The 19,263-nt window shown below is 38.4% G+C and overlaps 3 protein-coding genes and 1 pseudogene across 3 annotated transcripts; 2 read left to right on the forward strand and 2 right to left on the reverse strand.

Moving 5' to 3' along the window:
- Window positions 1-3,858, forward strand: LOC120005815 (protein arginine N-methyltransferase 1.1-like). The gene is made up of 9 exons (XM_038855657.1): window positions 1-355; window positions 859-869; window positions 1,562-1,717; window positions 1,874-1,937; window positions 2,044-2,186; window positions 2,581-2,668; window positions 2,852-2,967; window positions 3,100-3,250; window positions 3,429-3,858. Exons 1-9 carry the CDS (start codon window positions 106-108, stop codon window positions 3,632-3,634), a joined length of 1,185 nt encoding a protein of 394 aa, XP_038711585.1. The 5' UTR covers window positions 1-105; the 3' UTR covers window positions 3,635-3,858.
- A 367-nt stretch (window positions 3,859-4,225) lies between these two features.
- Window positions 4,226-7,386, reverse strand: LOC120005816. Its single transcript, XM_038855658.1, has 7 exons — window positions 7,132-7,386; window positions 6,924-7,034; window positions 6,642-6,710; window positions 6,294-6,425; window positions 5,062-5,139; window positions 4,849-4,977; window positions 4,226-4,742 (listed from the first exon to the last, which is right to left on the reverse strand). Exons 1-7 carry the CDS (start codon window positions 7,336-7,338, stop codon window positions 4,554-4,556), a joined length of 915 nt encoding a protein of 304 aa, XP_038711586.1. The 5' UTR covers window positions 7,339-7,386; the 3' UTR covers window positions 4,226-4,553.
- Window positions 7,387-9,169: 1,783 nt separating this feature from the next.
- LOC120004769 (serine acetyltransferase 5) lies at window positions 9,170-11,240 on the reverse strand. Its single transcript, XM_038854057.1, has 2 exons — window positions 10,731-11,240; window positions 9,170-9,884 (listed from the first exon to the last, which is right to left on the reverse strand). The coding sequence occupies exons 1-2, from the start codon at window positions 11,106-11,108 to the stop codon at window positions 9,393-9,395; spliced, it is 870 nt and encodes a 289-aa protein (XP_038709985.1). The 5' UTR covers window positions 11,109-11,240; the 3' UTR covers window positions 9,170-9,392.
- A 2,871-nt stretch (window positions 11,241-14,111) lies between these two features.
- LOC120005309 lies at window positions 14,112-19,228 on the forward strand (annotated as a pseudogene).
- Window positions 19,229-19,263: the final 35 nt, after the last annotated feature.

The following is a 19,263-nucleotide window of genomic DNA, read 5'->3' on the forward strand; positions in this document are numbered from 1 at the left end:
GCAGCACGCAAGCACAGGAACTTGGACGCGGAGCTTACACTGTGCCACCGACCGTCCAACGAAAAACCCTTCCATAAACCCCAATACCGTCTCCGCGTCTCAAAGATGGTTCGCCGAAAGAACAACCACGTTAGCGGCACCAATCAGAGCTTCAGCAACTCACAACAGCACAGCCGTTTCGAGGACGCGGACGAGGATTTGACCACAGAGAGCTCCAATCTCCAAAACTCTGTTGTATTGAGCGACAAAGCTATGGAGGACGATTCGACGTGTGTGCCTGACGATGTGTCCTTTATGGATGCCGATGATGGCAAGACCAGCGCTGACTATTACTTCGATTCCTACTCTCACTTTGGTATATTTCCTTTTGAGTTTATATTAGGTGTTCTTTGAAAGTCTCGAGATTTGTTATTTTTGTCATGGTTTTACTGAGATTTTGGATATTGGTTTAATTAACATGATCGCAGTTAGGGAAATTCCATTGTGTCCTTTAATGGTAGAAAATTTTATGTCTTTGAACTTTGGATGGTAATTTTAATTCAGTATAGAACCTGGAGCTAGAATTTGCTTTAGAAAAGTATCCTTTGACAGATTGTTCATAATATTATATGCTCTCCCGGATATCAGTGCAAGTAGTTGGCGGTTGTTAATATAAATTTGCTAAAAATAGATATACGTTGTGGTGCTGGGTGTTGTTAGTTGACTTTGTGTGATAACCTCGCACGTAATTGTTGCTCAATAAATTTTGTTTCGAAAATCTATTCGGGTCTCTATCTGTCTCCCTCTCATCTCCATTTATAGGTTCATGATTGATGCAAAACTTATTGTTGTCCTTCTGTTTGCGTCTTGTGTTTGCAGGTATTCATGAAGTAAGTGTGCTTGACTTCGACGCAGAGCAGTTTTATATTTTTTTCCAACTCTTTTGAGCGTATTTTCATTTTTTTTTCATCTCTTCCGAAATTTAGTTTTGACCATCCTATGCATGTAGCATGTAGCATGAATTATGACTGATGATTATGTGTTATGATGTGGATATGATGTTTAATATGTGCCAATTGCTAAAATGCAACCCAAAAGAATATGTATTTTGACCCTGGGATCTGTACTTAGCGTGAATTACTAACCTGTTATACTTTAAAGTTTAAACTACCTGTTTTTCTGTTTTACGAGTCAAAAGACTGCTCTACTTTTCCAATTTTTGATTTTGTATGGATGAGCATCTGAGGAACATTGTGCTTACGTTATTAACTAGACTTCTAGATTTTGTGATCTTTATTGTCTATCTTATAGTGGATTTTTACTCTGGATTTAACTTGCCTATTTTAAGATATTTATAAATTATGCTTAGTCAATTGTTGTGGTGCTTTGGTTTTGGCTACATAAACTTGATTACACTACAGATTATAAGACCCTGAATCTGCAAAAAACAATTAGAGTTGATGTATAATGTTGAATGCTCTTTTTACTAACTAGACTGACAACTTGTTAGGCAAATTAGGTTTTCCTGATGCAGAACATGAATTGTATAGTTGATATTTCCCTGACTTCGCTGGTGTTGCAGGAAATGTTGAAAGATGTTGTGAGAACTAAGACATATCAAAATGTAATTTACCAGAATAAATTTCTGTTCAAGGACAAAGTAGTTCTGGATGTTGGAGCTGGGACAGGAATTTTGTCCTTATTTTGTGCCAAAGCAGGGGCAGCACATGTTTATGCTGTATGTCTTTCACTCTTGCATATTCCTCCACAAACTTTGTTCATTTATTAGTATATTTTCGTTAGATTATATCTTGAGAAATCTAGCATGTCCCTTTCTCTTCCTGTATTTTGCCAATATTCACGAAATATGGTGGCTGAAATTTTCAATTTGCAGGTTGAATGCTCCCATATGGCTGACATGGCAAAAGAAATTGTTGAAACTAATGGATTTTCTAATGGTGACTTCCGCATATGTCCCCTTAATTTCATCCTTTTGTTTTTATCCTTCTATGGCTTTTAAGATATTTGTTCTCTGAATTCTAATTGACAATTTAATTGTCGCAGTTGTAACAGTTTTGAAGGGAAAGATAGAAGAGATTGACCTACCAATAGCCAAAGTGGACATAATTGTTTCAGAGTGGATGGGATATTTTTTGTTGTTTGAGAATATGTTAAACACAGTCCTCTATGCTCGGGATAAGTGGCTTGTAAGTTGCTCCACATTAAACACATCAAATTTCTAATATGTTCAGGCATGAGTGAATAAACAAACTCTGTTCAGCTAGTGCCATTTTGTGTTTCCAGAGTAAACATTATGTTAATCTAGTGCGAAAATTTCCTATTATATCAATTTTTTTTATAATAGGCAAACATGTGGCCTAGTGGTAGAGTTGTAGGGGTGCAACGTAAAGGTCACATATTCAATTCCTGGAAATAATTTCTCTACATATTATGTGGGGTAAGGTCTGTGTTTATCATGCATGTCCCAGACCCCGCCCATTGCGGGAGCTTTGTGCACGGAAGCGTTATCCTTTAAAAAAACTCGAAATGATATTTTAATATCAGTGAAGTTAATTTTGCTATTCACAAACCCATTCCTAGGTCAATGATGGAGTTATACTACCAGATAAAGCTTCCCTCTATTTGACAGCCATTGAGGATGCAGATTACAAAGAAGACAAAATTGAATGTGAGCCCATTGAATGCTTTTGAACACACAAATACATGAACTTATATTTCCTTTCTATTCAGGACGTGAGTTGCATGAGCTCATTCACTTAGAATAAACTTGTGGATGAGGTTTCAGCTGCTTTCTGATTTTGTCATATGAATTGGTTGGTTCTGACTTGTGTTTTTTTGTGCTTTTATCCAGTTTGGAATAATGTGTATGGCTTCAATATGAGCTGCATCAAGAGGCAAGCCATGATGGAGCCCCTTGTTGACACAGTTGGCCAGAATCAAATCGTTACGAACTGCCAACTACTCAAGGTTGGGATATCGAAATATCTATACTTGCATAATTTTCATTTTGCATGTTGCTGTTCGTTTACCAGTAGATTATAGATATGTCTATGCGCTGTTGCCTAACACGTGCTTGTATATTTTCTTTGATCTGTATAGACAATGGACATCTCTAAGATGGTTCCTGGGGATGCTTCATTCACAGCTCCCTTTAAGCTTGTAGCAGAACGTGATGACTACATCCATGCTTTGGTGGCTTACTTTGATGTATCTTTTACCAAGTGTCATAAGTTGATGGGTTTCTCTACAGGCGAGTCTCTCTGCTGTGTTCCTCTCGTCTCTTGTAATTGGTTTGTTTCATTTCTTGGATCAAAAGTTCAGTTTGATTTGTCAAAAGATATCTGGATAAAGAAACCTATGGTAGATGTAGCGACTTTAGGTGGTGATGGACTTGAAAACGAAACTGATAAACTTGATCTACAATGCAGGGCCGAAATCTCGCTCCACACATTGGAAGCAAACAGTCCTTTACCTGGAAGATGTTCTAACCATATGTGAAGGGGAAGCATTGACTGGTAGCATGACTGTGGCACCAAACAAGAAGAATCCCCGAGATGTCGATATAATGCTCCAATATTCATTGAATGGTCGTCGTTGCACGGCCTCAAAAAGTCAACAGTATAAGATGCGCTGATGCTTAACAATTGGTGCATCGGCCACTTGGGCTGTTGCCTTGCCCAAACCCCCCATCTATAACTACTTCCATTTGTTTGGCAATTGTATTCCTATTGTTTTTTCGTTGGATTCATAATTGTTGTTTGCCGTTCAGTTTCTGTAACTTTGACCACTGCCTTTCAACCGGTTGTTCAAAAGAACAGGTTGAGATTTATAATATGCAATTTTCATTACAATGGTGATTGTTGTGTGCTTTTGTTCCATCCAACTTTTCAGGTGTTTGTTTAATCTGGCTAGGTGGCTGTTTATTTTCTGGTTCTTTTGAATACTTTTGATTGACATGCTCTTTTCTATAGAACTTGCAAGGAACTGGCACAAAGAATTGATGATGAATGAAAGAGCATGTCCATGTCAATCTAAAGAACTGACGATCAAGGTCTATGATTCACTTTGTGGGATGTTGTGGTGAATGTCTTAATGCTAAAGGCTTTTATCCAACTTGATCGACTAGTTCACAGGTGAAGTGACTGCTTTTCAATTAAACAGTGCAAGATGAGGAGAAATTATTGATAGATAGAGCATATAAAGCAGACACATTTTGGGTAGAATTCAAAAATAAATCAAAACGTATTCTTTCAAACAATACCTCCAGAGAGTTTCGCTTTGTTGGTGTTTTTTTTTTTCTCTAAGTACACAACTCAGAGAAAGTTAACAGCAATGGATCAAAAAACTTCGCGTAATTTTGTTCGTCGAGAAAGTTTTGTTCACTCCTAAAAGATGCAATTTTGATTTGCCCTCGAATTTTGACTTGCCCTTGAGTTCCTATTTCGTATAAAAATTTTCAGATCATGCCATGCCTAACAACCTACAATGTTAACAGTAAACAAAAGGGAGTAGATCCTCTGCAATACCGTACAGAATGGTATCATACATGGGTTCTAAAGCTCTGACTTGCCGGACTTTGATTTCTTCTTTGCAGGAGCTGCTTTTGTTCCACTCCACCAATGCTGTATCCTGTTAGAGATCTTTCTCGCATGGCTCTTCAACGTCTCACCCGTGTTGACAACTCCTTTTTTGATCTTTTCTTTCCAGTCGTCCTTATTTTTGCTCTCTCTCAGAACTTTTCCCTGTATGGATGATTAACATTAAGTGAGAAACAGATAAAATTGTAATAAGTAGAAGAATGAGTTTATGATGAGAAGTCTAATAACTGGCAGCAGATTTTGTTCTTACCAACTTTGAGGGAATGCTTTCCTCCTCTTCATCTTCGTCTTCGTCAACATCTCCATCATCACCAAAATTTTTCATATTCATCAAATCATCTTTTGAATACATTTGCATGTTAGGTGCTCCAGGCATTCCCTAAGGCAAAATGAAATGGAATAAGACCAATGGAAACAGATGAAATACAAAAGCATACATCGTAAGCCAGGGAAGGACATCTACCTGCATATCACGCAACATTTTATCCATTTCAGCATCTTTCGATGGTTTAGGCATAAAAGGTTCTCCTGCCAGCCTATCCTGTAATGTATACAAAGCAAAATGAAATTTGATCTAATCAATCCTTGTACATATCAAAAGAAATGATAGTATACAAATGTGGGCATCAGGGACTATAATCTCCTCCTCAACGTATAACAGACACATAAGGCATGAAGCGCATAGGAGTTGAAGTTCAGGAAAACTGAAAAGAATAGCATGACATGTGCACCAGAGATTCAGTTCCACATAAAATTGACATCATGAATCACTATTCCAACGACAAATATCAGTGATCATCAACGTTCCTTCTGCTCAACAATGGATATAAGATTCCAAAAAGGACATCCCGTGTGAATGTGAGATGAAGTGGCAACTTACATGGTTGAGAAAAGTAGTCTTATACAAACAGGTTGATGTTAGAGGACCTTGAATATGAAGTAATGGTTTTAGTCCAAATTACAAGGTTGGGAGAGTGACAATGTGAGTTGATAGAATTCTTGGTCCGACCACAGAAAATCCTAGGATGGTTGATGAAATCAAAAATCCAAACATCTTTATCATAAGTTCACCTGAATTCTATTACATTTTATCAGATATGGGAATGACAAGGAAAAGTATCACAATTTTAGAGGCAATTTTGAAGCCAACATGAGGCTCTATGATAGCCCACATCCGGCCAGTTTGGATTTCGCTTCCTGTTCCCTCTGGGAATGTGGATCCTCTAAACTTATTAGCATGGTGCAATACCGCATCCGGTGGCTGAGAGCAGGAACCCAGCAATAAGTATAAGGGATCCTAGTCCACCCTCAGTTGATCCTTCATAATCCCTTTCAAGGCAAAAGCAATCTCTTCAGGGAAAATTTATGTTTCCCAATATGAGGGACCATCCCTTCAGGGAGTTTGTATTTCAAGCCAGTCAGGCATGGATTTTGTGATATAATGTGATTTAAAAATAAGGCTATGAAAAGGAATATTGATGATGATAATATCATACATAAATGATAAGCAGTCGCCTTTTATCTCCAAGAATCCCTCTAGTAACATACATTGAAGACATATAGCTTTGAGATTAGCAAACTTGAATGAAAAATTAGCAACAATATCAACTTTTCTTGATATATCCCATAAAAAAAGCTACAAAGGATGGTCAAGCACAACAAATTACCTTCTAGTATCATGTGCAGGAAACTAACCTTTGGGAGGGGAGGTGGCTTGCCAATACATGACCCAGTAAGGTCTTTGCAGAGATAATCTACCAGTGATCCAATCTGAGGCTTGGCTGTATAAAGATATTCGGCAACATCAGTATCAGAATACCCCATAACCTGCAAAGTGCTCAAGTGTAGTCAATTATACTTCGAACTATGCATTCAGGACGATCCAGCAAACATAACAATAGCTCTTACAATTGAATTTGTACTCTCAAAGGATCCCTTCAATATAATATTAAGTAAAAATTTCAAGTGAATCACATTAATATATAAACCCTCTTTGACATGATGGAATCAAATCAAAATGCAAAATAATCTTCAAAATCTCACCTCCTCACAAGCCCGTTCAATCGTCTTGCATTCTGAATTACATATTCCTTCAGTGTCTTGTTCAACCAACTATAAAGAAGGATAACACTTGTGTGAGTCATGTAGTCCACACACACAGGGTTTAAACAATTTTCTAGCAATCCGTAACCACACTACAAATATTAGTCAAATCCATAGTTCTTTCTATTCAAACCCTACACTTCAATCCAACTTGGTGCAAACAAATGCACACAATAGAAAACACCCAACAAAAGCTCGATCAAAAAACAATCATCAACTTACCTCCAACTTATCCCCTTGTTCAACTATATCAATCCGTGTAATCCAATCAGCTTCCTCCTTCTTCAGATTACAGACATTCTCCGCAATCTCAATAATCTGATACTCAGAGATCTGAGAAACCCAAAAGTAAAGCACAAACCTTACAATCAAATTCAATAAAACAAATAAAACCCACAAAAATCAAAGGTTCGCAATTTGTGAAAGTCACCTTCTTGGGAGAGATCTGGGCCTGCTTCTTCTGCACTTGCTGGTACAACTGAGTTGCGATCTTTTCACAGACTTGGCATTTGATGTACGGTACGTCACCCTTTCTTGGCCCTGCTACTGGCTTCTTTGCACAGTAAGAGGTCGGTGTCCATGTCAACACTACCAGCAATGCTAATACAAAACCCAGTATCTGCTTCGCCTCCGCCATGAGACCTTGCTTGTGCTGTCGAATATGAATTCTTATTTATACAATTTTTTTTCATTAAAAATGTTGATCGGTTGTATAAATAGTTTTTTTACGCTTATTTTGTTACCTATTTAAAACTACGTGTTTCGAATTTTCTCATTGGTTAATTAAGTGGGCCCAGATGTTTCGACCAATAGCGTGCAGGATAACACGTATTTTCGTGGGGTTTTTATTTTCCTTATCACAACCGTCCGATGTTCTTAATGCTTGCGTGGCAAGATCATGTGGCTAATAGAAAATGTTTTGCAACACACTGGATAAGCCCCTCCTTGAACAATCAGATAACGGCCATCTTCCTCCTGTGTGTTCTTTTTTTTTTGATAAATATTCTTCTCTGTGTTAATGGCGAACAACATGTCTGTTCTTGCGATGCCGGTGACTTCGCCCAAGACCGTGACTGCGCCACTTGAACGTATAAGATATTCGTTTCAGATCAAGATTACGTACAATACTGCATTGGCTGATTGATCGTGGTTCTTTACTCTGTTGACCGGAAATTGTTGGTTGTGTTTACTTATTGGGCCCGGGTCCGGCCCGAGCGGGGCTTGACCCAACAACCAAGACCCACTCATATGTATTTTCGGACTCCCAGGCCTGATGTCTTTTCGGGTTTGAGTTGAGTTTTTTTGCTTGTGAACTGGGGCCGGAGTCAAGTTGGGCCTCAACTCACGAGTCATTTGATAACCCTACTCATATTTGAATCAAGAACACTGATTATTTCTGTGAATCAAAAGCAAAGCTTCTATGTTTTAGGTACGCAATCAAACAAGTTTGTCAATCATTTTCACTGCAGTTGCGAATGGATTTTTTTTTCATGTAAATACTAAATACACCCTCTTGAAAAATCAGTGATCAAATCATATTGAATATACATTTCGATAGTGGAAATATGATGTACAAAAGGAACTAAGGAATAATGAGAAATTGTCTTCTGTTCGATTAGGGACAGGGAAAAACGCTTATGTACTTTCACATAGTCTAGTCGTGCAATCATGGGAACAATTTGTACGTCCAAGGAACTGTTAAAAGCTTCACCAGTAATCTCCACAAGAGCATTTTCCATCTTTGAAATGATGAAACAGCTTGCTATCCCTAACAATAAGCTTCCTCCCAGCAATCTTTGAACATGATTCACCGTCAAATGCTACACCCCATAATCCATATTTCGCTCAGCCATTTTATCGACCACATGGCTTGCGTCTCTCATCTTGGAACATTTCCCATACAACGCAATCAACTTATCAGTTCAACATCGCCAACGAAAGCTGACTACCTCAAGAATTCATGAACCCTTTTACCCATCTCAAGCGAGGACTTAAAATCCGCACATGAATCCAACAATATAATCAGCACTCACTCCTTGAACCTGTTTGCTCTGTTGTGAAGAATCATCTTATAGCACTAAACTTATAACCCAACAAGGAAATGAACAACAAAAGAGGCAGTAAAACCATGCCCCAGTAAATCTTCACCTCTTGAGGAACAGATGCAGGGTCTTACCATTTAACAAATTCAGTGCCTGTCAATCTAGACACATTTTTACATCATCAGAAATTTCTACAGCATGTCCCAAGAAACTCAAATTGCAAATGTGGCTCTTGGCTTTTATTCTCTGCTATTTCAGGAATTGCACAATACTTGTATCATTCGCCAATCCAAAATCCAAGCACATGCCCCAGCTTGCCACACCAAGCTCCATTGAAGTTTAGCTTGGCCATGCAAGGAATGAACTACATGATATAGTAAATCTTCTACCCAGCTATGAGCAAGCATACTAAAAAAATTCCATCCCTTCGATTTTAAAGTTATTAATTCACTGCTATATTCAAACAAGTATGATGACATTTCAATCCAATACACACAACATCAATTGTTCGGCTTTGATCAATCAAAGCCTATAGCCTATAAGCAAAGAAGGAATACAACAATAATGCTATTGTATGTGACTAGGATAACAATGCTATTGTACATAACTTATTCTGCCATTAAGAAAACAAAAATTGAGGTCAACCTCATCAAATAATATAATCTGACCACTCAGAAATGAATGATGTATGATCCATGGACTCCCCAGGGGACTCCTCATGTACCACTGGCTTTTCCTTCCCTCCAACCAGCCTTGCTGGGTTCCCCACGGCTGTGGCCCGTGGTGGCACATCAATCAAAACCACTGAACCAGCCCCAATTTTCGCTCCAGCCCCAATCTTTACATTCCCCAATATGGTTGCACCAGCCCCAATAAGAACTCCATCTCCAATCTTCGGGTGCCGATCTCCACATGTCTTCCCTGTCCCACCAAGTGTAACATGATGTAATATTGACACATTGTTCCCAATCACTGCTGTCTCACCTATCACTACTCCAGTTGCATGATCAAACAATATCCCCTTCCCGAATTTTGCTGCTGGGTGTATATCAACAGCAAAAACTTCTGAGACGCGAGAATGTAATGCCAGTGCCAATGGCCTACGGGACTGAGCCCACAACTTGTGAGCAATTCGGTGAGCCTGATAACATGAAATGCAATAGAGATATTTGTGATCATTTAAAGCTTCACTTTTTCTTCAATTAAAGGTAAACAACATAAGTGGTGGATTTCCGTTGATTTTCACACAGACTTATGGAGCCAATCCCAAACTTATGCGATGAAGACTCAAATGATGATAAAAGAATACTTGGATATCACTCATAAACACAATACATAAGTGCTTTGGTATAGTTTGGTGTTCAGAAAAATATGGCAGAAAGCAGTGTTATTGTCTGGATGGTGACATAGATATTTATTTTATTCAGTATTTGCTAATTTGTTTTTTTGAATGATCAAACTCTAAACCAATGTGTCGTCTAACTAGCTTTCAGTAAAATACTTGAAGTACTTGTAGTTGTAGAATAATTTGCTCTCTAAATGTAAGTAAAACCTGGAGAGTTTTATAAATGAAGAACACGGACTCTCTCTCCCGTCTTTTCTTCGTTATGTTATGAGCAGCTACCCACAAGTTCAGATCTTATTGTCAACCCATCAAACCGTAACATTCCTATTCTTTTAAATGCAATGGTTCAAACCATCCAAATGCCAAATATTGCAACAAAAAAAACCCCTAATGTTAGAGTCAGAGTTTTCCAAGTCGAATGAAGAAGGAAACGGAGCTCGATGTTGTTGTTTTTAGTCCTAAATCAATGAAAATTCAGACGCAGAGCTTGCTAGGTTGTTCGATAACATTTGCAGAATTTTAAACGAATACTTCCAATAGTTAGACAGAAAAATAATCTAGATGCAGAAAACCATCAGCGCAAACATTAAGTCTGAATGTTATAAAGAGCTATTGATCAAATTGAAACACAATCTATGATACCTGGCAGGCCAAGAAACCCTTGTAATTGAGAAGGCAGTGAGAGAAGGACACACAGGCTGGGTCACGCGTACGAACGGCACGCAAATCGGCAACAGTAGCGGTGCGAAGGCCGGGGTCAGACGAGTAAGTGTCGAGAAAGAGGTCGTAAAGGAGTGTGGAGAGCAAAGTGGAGGAGCAGAGCTTGTTTCCCAGGTGGAAGGAGAGGGACCTCTCCAGCGAAGAGTGCGAGAGGATAGTCGAGTATAGATAGCTGGCTAGGGCCGGCTCCACCTCCGCGTCACGCCGTGCCTCCGCCTTGATTTGGTTCCACAGGACAGCCTCGTTCTCTTCCACCGATAAATCCACAAGCGACTCATACAGACGCTCGCCGGCCGGCATCCTGATAATCGCGTTGATACAAGGTTTAATCCAGAGCAGGCGTGTTGTAGCAAAGAGGATCGATCAATGAATAGCTTCAAAACTTCATTGGTGATCAATGTTGACCTTATTGTGGGGTTGGGAACTGGTAGGATATCCTTCCAATTAGGGAAATACCAAAATAGTTTTCATCTAAACTATCCTATTATTCCTATGTACCAAAGTGGTTTTCATCCAAACTATCGGGATAATAACACTTTTGGTTGTTGAATAATCTGACCCAATTTAATTCGGAAATCTATTTTTTAAATATTTCAAGTTGGGAATTCAAATTCCATATTTGGTTCAAAACACTCACACGGGCAGCTTTCAACCTCTTTCGGACAGTCAACCATCCTAGGTGGTAAAATATTGTCAAATGTTGTACACGTGGCCTGACAATTGCTGACATGGAATAAAATATTGTATTTTTTAAAGTCAAGTAAATGAAGATGAAATCTACACCATACATATGTGTAGCAGTTATTAACAACCTCAAACTAATTCCAATGTTCCAAAATACTCACCGAAATTGTGAAATTGGACCATATAGGTTTCAAAATACCAGATCTTACATAGAATAAAGTCAAATCATCCGGCATCAATCCATTAATCAAAATATAGCTTTAATGATGTTGGTAAGTCCTAAATATTAATGCATCAATATAACAAAGTTGTCCAAAATACATACAAAAGCAGTTTGCATCATCAATGAAACAAGAAATCCTAAGTGCAACTGCTATATAATAATGTTATCTAGATTATTTTTCATTGTTTGTGGCACCTTCTTGAGTTGAGTTTATCATTTCCTTGTATCTGACAGTGGATGTAGTGGCCTGGAGTGCGAAATTTGTGTCTGGAAGCCTCCTAGCACTCTCATTGGTCCTCTTTGCAATGCCGGTGGTTGGTTGTGGATCAAATGTCTGAAGTGTCTTCTAGGACGGAAACTTGAGTCATGGCGTGTAATCTCCAATATACTGCAAATTCCAATCCGGGGGTTGCTTGTATCAGCATGACAATCTCCATCTCTACCCATCACAGCACCTCTACCCATCACAACACCTCTACCCAAATTATTCACACCTTCCTCCACATCATTCAATCTAACAGAATTTGATCTAGTCATTGGCCTCCTCGCCACATGCTTCATCTTAACTGCATAATGCAACACGAAAAGAAAACCATTGAAATTAAACGTGGAACATGTTCTCCATCAGTATGTCACCACAAAAAGAAACAACCCATGAACACTATATATAAAAACAAAATAAAACAAAAATGGGACCACAACAAGTATGGAAAAAATAATAGAAATGGGACCACATAGATTATTCAAACCATAAAATCTAACTATAATCTTGTGTGAGTGGAAGACAATTGACATGCGGAGAACAAAACAATATAAAAACCCATCGATCACTATACCCAACGCATCAAAATAAGACATAAACTGTCTAACAACCTAATATCAAAAACCGCGAAAAACGCGATCAATCACCACAAACAGCCTTGAATCAAACTCACCTAAGTGTTGAACCTCGCACTCCCCGAGTTGTCGCAGTAGATGGAGACTCTAGTATGAGAACAATTACAAAGAGATGAAGATTTTGAACGACTGAGAATGACGAATGATAATGAGTAATGAAATGAGGGTTTCGTACATAAATGCGGGAGTGAGGTTTTTGGGGTTAATTTGGCCCGCCTAAAATGAAGCCACATCAGCACCGTTAATCCACATAAGCACCGTTAAGAGACGTTGTACGAATTTTACGTTTTTCGTCGGGTCGAAATGCCACATAGGATAGTTGACTGTCCGAAGAGGTTGAAAGCTGTCCATGTGGGTGTTTTGAACCAAATATGAAATTTGGGTTCCTAACTTGAAACGTTTGAAAAATGAGTTACCGAGTTAAATTGGACTAGATTATTCAATACCCAAAAATGCTATTACCCCTAAACTATCCGATACCAACATGGTTTAAAAATTTATTTAGATTTGCAATTTCTATAATCAGAACCATTCCATAACTGAAAATAGGTCCATTTGAGAGAATTGGGTCCATTCTGTGACCCTGTCCCATTTAACACAGTTGATTTTGACCAAACAATGAAATAAATGGGCCTAAAGCCCAATGACTAGGCCCATGTGGATCGAAAAATCATATCAATACTATCCAAGTAGGAGTCATCATATATTATTGGCCTCTAGTACCTTAATTTTTTGTTTCGTGTAAACTCCGGGATTTTTCTGTCCCTCATTGTTTGTTATTGTTAAGTTCTGACATTGTTATTCGATTTAGCTTTGATATCTTCGTTACTTGTTCGCTTGTCGAAGTCTGTTGAAATCTTCTTGGCATGAAGCTTGCTAGGAAATTTTTACTATATAAATCTATTTTTAAAATTCTTATGTTACAATTATTTTTATTAATAATTATTTATTATTCGATTATCTATTGTTCCAATGAATACATGCCAGTTCATTTTTTCTCATCAGCATTAACAACACCTAATATTGAGATTAATGGCCATAAGAGAAAGTGACAAAATAATTCAAAAAATCATCTCCTCCACCACTTTTTTTTTAAACGAGGAAGAGAGCTTCCAACTTTATTACTAAAGTAACACACACCATCTTTATTACTTTAACTAGTGACTCGGGTGTCTTCTCCTCTCCTCCACCAGTCCACCACCTAATCCTTCACTTTCTTGATTTAATTCCTTGTCACAAACAGCGTATTTAAAATTTTTCATAGGAGGACAGGAGGAGACAGAAAGCCCAATGCGATGCATTATTGTTTGATATTTAAAACAAACGTGATATGCTGAAAAGGGCATCGGTTTCTGTTTGTCGTTTTGGTTTCTCTCTTGCATTACCGCCTTTTGTGTTGTAATTATTCCCAAAAGGCCAGTTGAGACCGAATATCAAACCTCATATATATCATGCCTAACACGTCCATTCCATATGGTTTGGTGGCTGCTGTTTTTTTTTTCTCTGTCTTCAAGCGCTTCAGATGAGATTAAAAGAAGAAAGCAAACAAGCCTTGATTTCTGTGAAAGAAGAAACTTTTGTGCTTTTACAAAAGCCCGACCTTTCTTTCTTTTCTTGATCCAAAGTTGTCTGATAGAGAGTTTTACGGTTTCAACCCATCTGGGAAAAGGGTGCTTTGAAGTTATCGTCCTCCTGCTTTATATCTAGTCACTATTTGAAAAGAGTCTTTCATGTCTGTGACTGCTACAGTTGATGTGTTCTGTTCATTGGGTCGATAATGGAGTCTTTTCGTTGTTTGATGGTGAAATTTCATGTGGGTTTTGGCTATAGGGTGTGTTGAAGGAAGTTGGGGGTTTGGATTTTTTTGGAGGTGGGTCTGATAAGAAGCAGAAACAGAAGGATGTATCAGATGCGGTGGTGGGGAAAATGGTGTTGGTTGCTGTTAAAGCATCAAAAAAGATATCAAGAACTGTTTTGATGTGGGCTTTGACCCATGTTGTTCAACCTGAAGACTGCATTAAGCTCTTGGTGGTCATTCCTTCTCACTCCTCAAGTAATCTGCTTTCGTCTTATTTTCGTCAAATTGTCCATTTACATATTGAATCTCTTGCCATTGATGTTAATACGTCATTTGCCTTATCTGCGGTGTTAAAATTTTCTGAATTAGTTCTGTTTCATCTGCTTGTGTTATGCCGATCACTCTACTGCTAGGAGGCCATCTTTAATACTGATTAATTACATCTCCTGTAAAAACAGTCCCGTGTACTAGACTCCCACATGTAGGAGTCGGGGACAAGCAGTATGTAATCTGTAGGCAGAGCTTACCTCACAAGGCTGTTTCCACTGGGCCACATCTTCTGTAATTAAAGATTTCGGCTTAAATGTTCTAAAGCAGTAGGGGATGAGGTAACAGCATTTTAGGCATTAGAAACAGCAAAAACGCAGCTCTTGAATTGTTTAATTGATGGGGAACAAAGATTGAAGGGTTCTATGGAATCCAACTCTGCACTTTTCAATGTAACAGTTTGGAATTCACCAACAATTAGTCTAGACCTTGAATTTTAGGGTCACCACACTTGGGCTCAACTCCGCTCTTATCTGGTATACCTCTTCCTGGGATAAGATTTGAACTAGCTATGCGCCCAGCCTAAGCTGCGAAGGACCATTGTTGATGTTAAATGCTTAAAATTAGGAGGTTAATTTAAGCACAATATGTCCAAATATATGTGCATATAATATGCATAGGTTTCTTCATTTCAATGTTTCAGTTCAAGTCCCATGATGCTTGTTTTTTTGATTAACAGGTGAACATGTGGCCTGGTGTTAGATTTGCAACCTAGAGGTCGTAGGTTCAATTCCCTCTGTCCGGGTGTTGTTTTCCTTTTTTATCTCTCTAATTTTTGATTACTGATGAGGGGCATCACTTCTTAGCAGGTAAAAAGATGTGGGGTTTCTCAAGATTCACCACTGATTGCGCTACAAGTCACCAGATGTCCTTATCAGGAACTAGTTTAGATCAGAGGGATGATGTTGCAGAATCTTGCTCACAAATGATGTGCCAACTCCACTATGTTTATGATCCTGAGAAGGTCAGCAAAATTCTTTTGTTCCAAGAATTAGTTGTGTTTGTTAGTTGTTACCTGTCAAGTATTGACTACTTCACTTCTTCTAATCATTGTTCGCAGATTAAAATCAGAATAAAAGTTGTTTCTGACTCACCTTTTGGGGTAGTAGCTGCTGAAGCAAAGAGATCTCAATCAAACTGGGTTATATTGGACAAGTAATAGACATATGTGCTAGTTTTCTTTATCACTTTTCTTCTTAATTCATTTTGAAATAAATTTTGTTTTTTTTCAAAGAGTAGTATTGTTTGTCTTGCTGTTGGTTCTTTGACAATTTAATGGGCATGGTTCTCAACAGACGACTGAAAAATGAGAAGAAATATTGCATGGAAGAGCTACAATGCAATGTTGTGGTTATGAAACGATCACGCCCAGAGGTCCTCTGACTGAATTTAAACGAATCACAGAAGATGGAACCTGAAGTATCTTTTCAATTGCCATTTGGTTCCGAACCATCTTCACAGTATTTCGAAGCCAAACATGATAAGTTGGACATATTGAAAGGACCGTTTGTGACTCCTGTGAGTAGTCCTGAGCAAGAGTCAATGTTGACTACAACAGATACCGGGAGTTCATCAATATCGAGCTCGGATCCAGGGACTTCACCATTTTTGCTCTCTGGAAATTACAGGAACTGGAAGAAAGACCATTGGCATTCATTTATCCTTGAAGAGAATCAGAGTCTGTATGAATCTGACTCTGATACAGATGGCGGAGATATGGTTCCTCCATCCTCAACTTTATATTTCCAGCCTTGGACAGATGACGTTTTTAGTTCTAGTGGTGAATTATCAAAACACTCAGTTGAAGGTTTGCAAAGACTCAGTGATACAGCTCTGACTTCCACTTATAAACTTTTACTGCATAATGTGTCTACACTAGATCAGGATCCTCATGTTGGAGTGCTGAATTACAAACTTGATTTTAAATTAAGCAAAAGTGTGAGGGAAGCAGTTTCTTTGTCCAGAAATGCACGTCATGGTCCTCCTCCATTATGTACAGTATGTCAACACAAGGCACCTGCTTTTGGTCATCCTCCAAAATGGTTCACCTTTGCTGAACTGAAACTTGCTACAGACGGATTCTCAGAAGCGAACTTCCTGGCTGAAGGTGGTTTTGGTTCTGTTCACTGAGGTGTCTTTCAAGACGGCCAGGTTGTGGCTGTGAAGCAACATAAATTTGCTAGTTCTCAGGGTGATGTGGAATTTTGCTCAGAAGTAGAGGTTCTAAGTTGTGCACAGCATCGTAATGTTGTGATGCTGATTGGTTTCTGCATGGAGGAAAGGAAAAGGTTGCTGGTTTATGAATATGTTTGCAATGTGTCGTTGGATTCTCATCTTTATGGTAAGTCTGAACATCCTCATTTATGGTATATCCTGTATCAATATCTCGATGGTCATACAATTTTTAAAAAGTGAACAGCAGGTATTAATGTCATAGTTGTAGGGTTTTTTTCTATAACTTGATATTGCATTTCAATATCTATCATAGAATTAAGTTCGGAAAACTCAAATATTAATGCATTAACGGACCTGGCTGACTTGATATTCAGAGAAGTTAAGAGACCACATGCCTCTATACACATAATAATCTTGATGTTCATGCTCAATGACATGTTGCAATAGTTGTCCTTGATTAACTAGACTCTGGAACTGTCTAACAATTTACAATCTGCTCTACCTTCCCACATTATTTTTTGTTTTTCACTTTTTCTGAAGAATCCATGGTTTACTTAGATAACTCCATTAGCATGAAGTGTCTCTAAGGTTAGTCAGTGTCTTTGCCTTGAACTTTTGGTGGATTATTTGTATGGCTTTAAATCATTTCTTTACAAACAAAAGAGGCACCTGTTTTGGTCACACAAGTTAACTACAGTATCAAAAATTTCCGGGATGTGGCAAAGCTCCATTGGAATGGCCTGCAAGGCAAAAAATTGCCCTCGGTATAGGTAGAGGATTGAGATACCTTCATGAAGAAAGCAGAATGGGTTGTATCGTTCACCGTGACATGCAGCCTAACAATGTCTTACTCACCCACGACTTTGAACCTTTAGTATGTTCTTACTGAACTTATATTATTTCTATACTTGGTCAACAATGCATTTCTGTAGAAAATGTTACTCTTTTATTGAAAAAATAATATCTGCCCATGAAATCCACTTTTCCATCGCTTAGATTTAGTGATAAGACATGTTAGAACTAACCCCCTCGCCTGGGAAACAGGTTGGAGATTTTGGACTGGCAAGGTGGCAGCCAAATGGCGATATGGGGGAGGAAACAAGAGTAATCGGAACTTTTGGGTAGAACTATGAGAAGATTATTACCCCAGTCGTTTTACTTCTGAAAAATGGCATATCAAATCACAGACTTTATTTTGTATAGGTATTTGGCTCCAGAATATGCTCAAAGTGGCCAAATCACAGAAAAAGCTGATGTGTATTCCCTTGGAGTAGTCTTTTTGGAGCTCGTTACGGGACGGAAAGCTATCGATATAAAACGGCCGAAAGGCCAACAGTGCCTGACTGAGTGGGTATGATTTTAAAATTAGATTTAATTTGTGATATTATAGTGTTTACTGTTGAAAGATCAAAATCTAATTGTAAACACAAATTAAGCACTTTGTTGGGGCAATATATTGCTTTTGGGTTTATATTGTCCCTGGATTGCAGCATAATGCGTGTGCTCAAAGAAAAAATCATTTACTACCTTGGTAATGCTCATATTTACAGATCTGGTTTTGCTTATGTTTGTCAAAACTGGACCAGGCACGACCGTTGTTAGAGAAGGATGCCATTGATGTGATCGTTGATCCACGGTTAAGGAATCACTATTCAGAACAGCAAGTTTATAGCATGCTGCAATGTGCCTCCTTGTGCATCCGGGCGGAGCCTCATTCAAGGCCTCGAATGTCTCAGGTTGGTGAATCGAAATTCAAAAATTTGAAAACTTTTTTAATAGACATATTCAGACTGAAAGTAGACCAAAACATTTATTTGTAATCCAATATCAGTTAACAGCAGCATTCAGGCATTTGGTGCTTGCAAGTCGTTCCTGTTAAATTAACATTAAAATTCTTCCCTTTCCCATAAGCCTAAGCGCGCTTTTGCGCACCTTTGAGCACAAGTTTCGCGTTAAATCTCTTGTGTGCTTTGTTTGTCGGAAGGTCCTTCGGACATTGGAAGGTTAGTTTGTGTGGGAACTCCAACGATTTCGAAGCAGAACTTAAAGCAAGTTGCGGAAACAACACATGAAATTTTGACTGACAATGCTGAAGCTTTTCCAGATAGTAGCATTGCTAGTTAGTTTGGAGAGAGCAAGATGACTTGTATGAGAACCAGTCATTAGATATGATGGTAGCAAATTTTTACATGGATTCAAATTTTGTTTGTGAGCAAATCGTGTACAAGCAGTGCCACTGGTTGCCAGGCTTTGTAAATGATGTGGAATTTTTCATGTTTGTAATTCTCTTTTGAGAAGCAATGAATTGTTTGGTTTTTGGCCTTTTCTCGTGTGTGTTGCTGATTTTTTTT

The sequence above is a fragment of the Tripterygium wilfordii genome, chromosome 9, assembly GCF_013401445.1.
Source record: "Tripterygium wilfordii isolate XIE 37 chromosome 9, ASM1340144v1, whole genome shotgun sequence".
In the NCBI taxonomy this organism is placed as follows: Eukaryota; Viridiplantae; Streptophyta; class Magnoliopsida; order Celastrales; family Celastraceae; genus Tripterygium; species Tripterygium wilfordii.

What these genes read in the sequence shown, in the direction of transcription:
- LOC120005815 (XM_038855657.1), top strand. Translation starts at nt 106, where the DNA reads ATGGTTCGCCGAAAGAACAACCACGTTAGCGGCACCAATCAGAGCTTC. An exon ending in ATGCTCGGGATAAGTGGCTT is followed by an intron (nt 2,187 to 2,580) that starts GTAAGTTGCTCC and finishes ACCCATTCCTAG; the next exon opens with GTCAATGATGGAGTTATACT. An exon ending in CAAAGAAGACAAAATTGAAT is followed by an intron (nt 2,669 to 2,851) that starts GTGAGCCCATTG and finishes GCTTTTATCCAG; the next exon opens with TTTGGAATAATGTGTATGGC.
- LOC120005816 (XM_038855658.1), bottom strand. Translation starts at nt 7,338, where the DNA reads ATGGCGGAGGCGAAGCAGATACTGGGTTTTGTATTAGCATTGCTGGTA. An exon ending in TTGAACGGGCTTGTGAGGAG is followed by an intron (nt 6,426 to 6,641) that starts GTGAGATTTTGA and finishes AGCACTTTGCAG; the next exon opens with GTTATGGGGTATTCTGATAC. An exon ending in AGCCACCTCCCCTCCCAAAG is followed by an intron (nt 5,140 to 6,293) that starts GTTAGTTTCCTG and finishes TATACATTACAG; the next exon opens with GATAGGCTGGCAGGAGAACC.
- LOC120004769 (XM_038854057.1), bottom strand. Translation starts at nt 11,108, where the DNA reads ATGCCGGCCGGCGAGCGTCTGTATGAGTCGCTTGTGGATTTATCGGTG. An exon ending in AGGGTTTCTTGGCCTGCCAG is followed by an intron (nt 9,885 to 10,730) that starts GTATCATAGATT and finishes TCATGTTATCAG; the next exon opens with GCTCACCGAATTGCTCACAA.